Here is a 4,917-nt window from a genome sequence, read left to right on the forward strand (position 1 = left end):
CGCTTTTACCCTCTAAGAAAACTGAATGATACGACATATTATTGAGAATGATCATCATAAGGTACAAAACGGCAGGATGGAAAATTTTGGAGTTTAGAAAGGATTGGAACAGGTGTAAGTAATATCGGTGGAAGAGTTTGGTGTTTTGGAAGACCGTGCAGGTTCAACTAAGGGGATGTGGAGGCTGGAATTTGAACTTGAAGATGATTGATGATAAACTGGAGGTTTTGGGACGAATTGTTAAGATTGGTTTGAGTGACATCAAGATCAGGTTCAGACTCAATATGTATAGTAAAGGCTGGCTTTGGGATAGAGACTGAAATTGGCTCCTCAATATCCATAGGTGAAGTTTCAGAAGTGGTAACAGTATTATGAGAAGTGTTTTGATTGGTAAGTAGCTTAACCTTCCGAGATAGATTCTGTTTTTGGATTTTCTTCACCTTCCTACGATTCCTCTGTTTTTTCTTAGCGTGGTGAATTGGCTTACGCGGAATAACATTGAGTCAAAGAACTTGAATGACTCCGTTGATATTTCCTTGAATTGCGCAAATCTTGAACATGCTGATTGGAATTTGAATTTCCTGAAGGTGTAGTGATCAATCCATAATCAAACAGATTTGAAATACCCACAATTGAAATTATGACCGTATAAACACAGTGATCTGTACGGAGTTGCACTGCTCTAGGGATAAAGTTTATTCCTTTAGAGTTTCTGAAGCTCAATAGCACTTAGGTCCTCCAGCTTTAGAGTAACAGGATGAATCAATAAGAGTTCACCACATATCGTTCCGAGAACCCTCATAAGCTTCGATGTCCATTCCATAGACGTCAATTTAGCATCCGCATAGGCCATAACAGCTGAGCTCATGTTAAATCACAATTAAGTTCTCATCACGCGTTATAAGAATCTTTTGACATTCAAACGGGCCGAAATAAACGAAACTCACTCTTAAAATGACTGATTATGACCGATCATGACCAACTGAACTGAAAATGGTGTAAAGAAGACCAAACACTAACAAGGTGGTAATCCAAATCCAGGTAAGATACAGAATAAGGAATTGTACGCCATAACAAATGCAACTGCCTCCGGCCTACGTATGTATGACATGGACTTGAATTGACATTCTCATTCCTTTGTCTGTATTTAATAATGTAGGCTAGCAATTATTTTGGGAGTTATGTCTTCTTCATAGTTCAATACTCTTGACATGCGTTTAAACTGGGTGGACAACCAAAATGAGAAAATTTTTGTTAAAACTGCGTGGACGACCACCATAAGAAAATTCTTGGCAAGCCTTTAAACTGCATGGACGACCACTATAAGAAAATTGACTGTGTCACCGTAGTACAGTGGTAAAGTTATTAGGTGATGGAGGGTACCAGTGACTTGTGTTGGAAACTCGCAGCCCACCAAAATTTTGACAGTAAGTTATACGTACATCACTCCCATGTTGCATGTTCCCCGAAAACACTTGTCGTGTGACGTTTAACAATAAGTTATACGTACGTCACTTCCGTGCTGCATGTTTCCCTAAAACACTTGTCCTGTGACGTTCTATCATGAAAATATCTTTGGACAAGATGAAATGAAAACGTGTGCATGTAAAATGTAATAATGACTCGGTTAGTAAATACATATATATATATATCCATCCGGACCATCCCATTAATAACATTGATAGAGAGAAAAAAAGAAAGTTGAGAGATTTGCATTGAACATTGGCACCAACTAATAGTATGATCTCTGCAATGTCTCAAATTATTCACTATCCACTCCTAAATTCTTCTTCCCCATCTTGTTCTTCATCATCGTTACGGTCCCCTTTCACCTCCACCCCATTCTCGAGCCGGTTGCCTGTTAGCACCAAACGCCTTGCACAATCAGAAGACTCCGTGCACTTTCAGTACCAACCTGCAATTTGGGATAACCATTTTGTTGAATCAGTACCAAAGACTAATTACATGGCGATCATTGTATTAATTTTCCACTCGAGTAGTTCATTATATGAACTGGTTCATCTTCTAAGATTATACTAATTACTACTACTTTTTTATATGCAGCACAAAACAGATACGGAATTACCCGTGAAGAACATAAAACAACAAGTGAAGGGTTTGCTTAAGAATGCAGTAAAACCACTGGAGAAGCTTGAGTTGATCGATGCGATTCAAAGACTCGGAATGAGTTACTTTATAGAGGAAGAGATTCTCAAAATCCTAGAGGACATGTACCATGACCGTGACGATGCACAGAAGATGAAAGATAACTTATATGCAACTTCTCTCAGATTTAGGCTTTTTAGGCAGTATGGTTTTTATGAATCTCAAGGTAGAGCCAGCTAAGTCCATGAGGTGTGGGCGTTTGCCCCTGTTAAATTCGTGGTTTTTCAATTATATAGTGGGTTTGCTTTGTCGTTTCTTTTAGCTAATAACAAGTTTATCTTGCGTGTGGTAGATGTTTTTGACGAATTCAGACACGCGGAAGGTGGGTTCAAGGAAACTATTGTTTACGATATAAAGGGAATGCTGAGTTTATTTGAAGCGGCACATCTGCTTATGAAAGGGGAAAGCATCTTAAGTGAAGCCATACTCCTCACAAGAAAATATCTATCGGAAAATGGAAGCAGCAAAAGTAAAAACATTAACATTAACCTTGATAAACAAGTTCGTCGATCTTTAGAGACACCATTTCACTGGAGGGTTCCAAGATCGGAAACTAGGTTTTACATTGAAGCATATGAGTCTCAAAATGATATGAATCCTCCTCTTCTTGAATTGGCTAAAGTAAATTTTAACATGGTTCAGGCTCAACACAAGATGGAACTCATGCATGTATTAAGGTGCATGTCTATTTTATACGTACATTTAAGGGCATATGCGGACTGCGGTCCGTTAGTTGCAATGATGTCTTACTGTACTAATTGTGCTATTATCTCATTTTTGGTTCAGATGGTGGAATGATATGGGGATTGCAAAGGAATTGTATTTTGCAAGAGATCGATTGGTTGAGTGCTTCTTATCAAATATTGGGGCTTGTTGGGAGCCACGACAAGGACGTTGTAGAGAATGGGTCACCAAAATTATGAGCTTTGCTCTAGTAATCGATGACATCTATGATTCTCATGGATCTTTAGAAGAACTAGAACTATTTACCGTTGCTATTGACAGGTATAATCCTATATACTCAAATTTCAACTACCTTAGCCGAAACTCTTATGGCGTTAATTTACAAATTTTCATTTGAAGGTGGGATTCCAAAGCCGTGGAGAACCTGCCATATTACATGAAGATATGTTTCTTAGCCCTCTTCAACACCGTGAATGAAATGGCTTTCGAGATACTCAGTGAACAACAATTTGACATCTTACCGCACTTAACCAAATCGGTATATGTGTACATTGTTGTTTTTGTTCTTTTTTTTTTCCATCGCCTAACTTTTTTAGAGAATTTGTGGATAATTGGCGTTGTTCTTCGTTTATTTAGTTGGCCAATTCGGTGAAGGCAATGTTGACAGAAGCAAAATGGTGCCATAATGAGTATGTCCCAACTTTTATGGAATATCAGCATAATGGGTCGGTGTCATCTGTTGGATATGTCTTTCTAATGGCTAATCGAAGAATCAGTGATGATGCATTACAAGCCTTCGAAAACAATCATCCTCTAATATATTATTCATGTTTGCTGTGTCGACTTTCAAATGATCTCGCAACGTCTTCGGTATGTCATTCAAAAATTTGACAAAAATAAAATCAAAAATTACTGTTCGCACAATTCTTGTAGGAACTTATTAGACATGCCTTTTTCTTAATGCTGAATACAGGCAGAGGTAAAAAGAGGTGAAGTGGCGTCATCCATACACTGCTATATGCAAGAAACAAACGTCTCCGAAGACGATGCTCGTGAACACGTAAAAATCTTAATTATTGAAACGTTTAAAGAGATAAACCGCTACCTAATTGTTTCATCTCCGTTTGATCGTTCATTCGTGAACATAGTTCTAAATTTTGCAAGAACAACTTTGTTCATGTATCAACATGGAGACGGAATTGGAGCAGAACATTCAAAGAGCATAGAGCATGTTTTGTCTATGATTGTGAAACCAATTCACATCGACAGTCCTACCGATAAAGACTCATCTTAATTCCTATGTGCAATCCTAGGCTGTTTTCTTGCGTGTGATCTGTAATCCAGACTTAAAAAGAAAGAGGGACTGTTGGGGAAATTCTGCAGACAGATGGTTGATTATATATTTATGATACAAAAGAATAAGTCCATTGATTTGTGTCGATCAAGGCCACTACTTTATAAGCATTCACTTCTCGTAATATCTTTCTTTCTTTCCCGGAGGTCAGGTGCTTGCTCCCCCTCCTTTTTTTTTATTACTATAATCAATAAATGTTTTGTCTCCGATCCTTGCTTAAATAAAAAAAAGAAAATTTACCGAAAAATGATTAAATTTGTGCAAATGCGCTTGTATTCTCATAGCCTCTGTTTCTGTTGGCTTGTCCAACATTTTCTTAATATAACTTTATCCTTCGAAATACCATGAGTTCTCTGCAGTGGGCCATGAGTTTATTTTGGGCAACACATTGAGATGTGATGGAATAGTACCTAATTATTATATGCAACCACACAAAGATACCTGAGAAGAAGGGTAGACTAAGGACCATACTCATCCAAAATATCTTCCCCAAGTTGAGGTTGCAGATTTTTCTAATTGTTCAGTTGACCGGAAAATTAATTCAAACCAGATTTTATTATAAGAACTAAAAATCTTCTTCTTCTTCTTCGGAGAATTGGTTCAAATTTTCTATCTTTCCTTTTCCGGAGGTCATGAGCTTCCAGCACCATACTTTAAACAAAAGTTCGCTCATACTTATATCCACTGAGGGACGGATTAACCTTAGAAGAATG

At 37.7% G+C, this 4,917-nt stretch overlaps 1 protein-coding gene across 1 annotated transcript; it reads left to right on the forward strand.

Annotated features, from left to right (window-relative positions):
- Positions 1 to 1,752: 1,752 nt before the first annotated feature.
- LOC113344256 ((-)-alpha-terpineol synthase-like) lies at positions 1,753 to 3,612 on the forward strand (the record flags this gene model as incomplete). Its single annotated transcript, XM_026588261.1, has 6 exons — positions 1,753 to 1,977; positions 2,065 to 2,332; positions 2,459 to 2,843; positions 2,953 to 3,171; positions 3,250 to 3,388; positions 3,487 to 3,612. Coding segments are annotated over exons 1-6 (1,362 nt in total), but the record flags the coding sequence as incomplete, so codon positions are not given.
- Between the last annotated feature and the right edge of the window lie 1,305 nt (positions 3,613 to 4,917).

Source organism: Papaver somniferum, unplaced genomic scaffold (assembly GCF_003573695.1).
Source record: "Papaver somniferum cultivar HN1 unplaced genomic scaffold, ASM357369v1 unplaced-scaffold_75, whole genome shotgun sequence".
Taxonomy (NCBI): domain Eukaryota; kingdom Viridiplantae; phylum Streptophyta; class Magnoliopsida; order Ranunculales; family Papaveraceae; genus Papaver; species Papaver somniferum.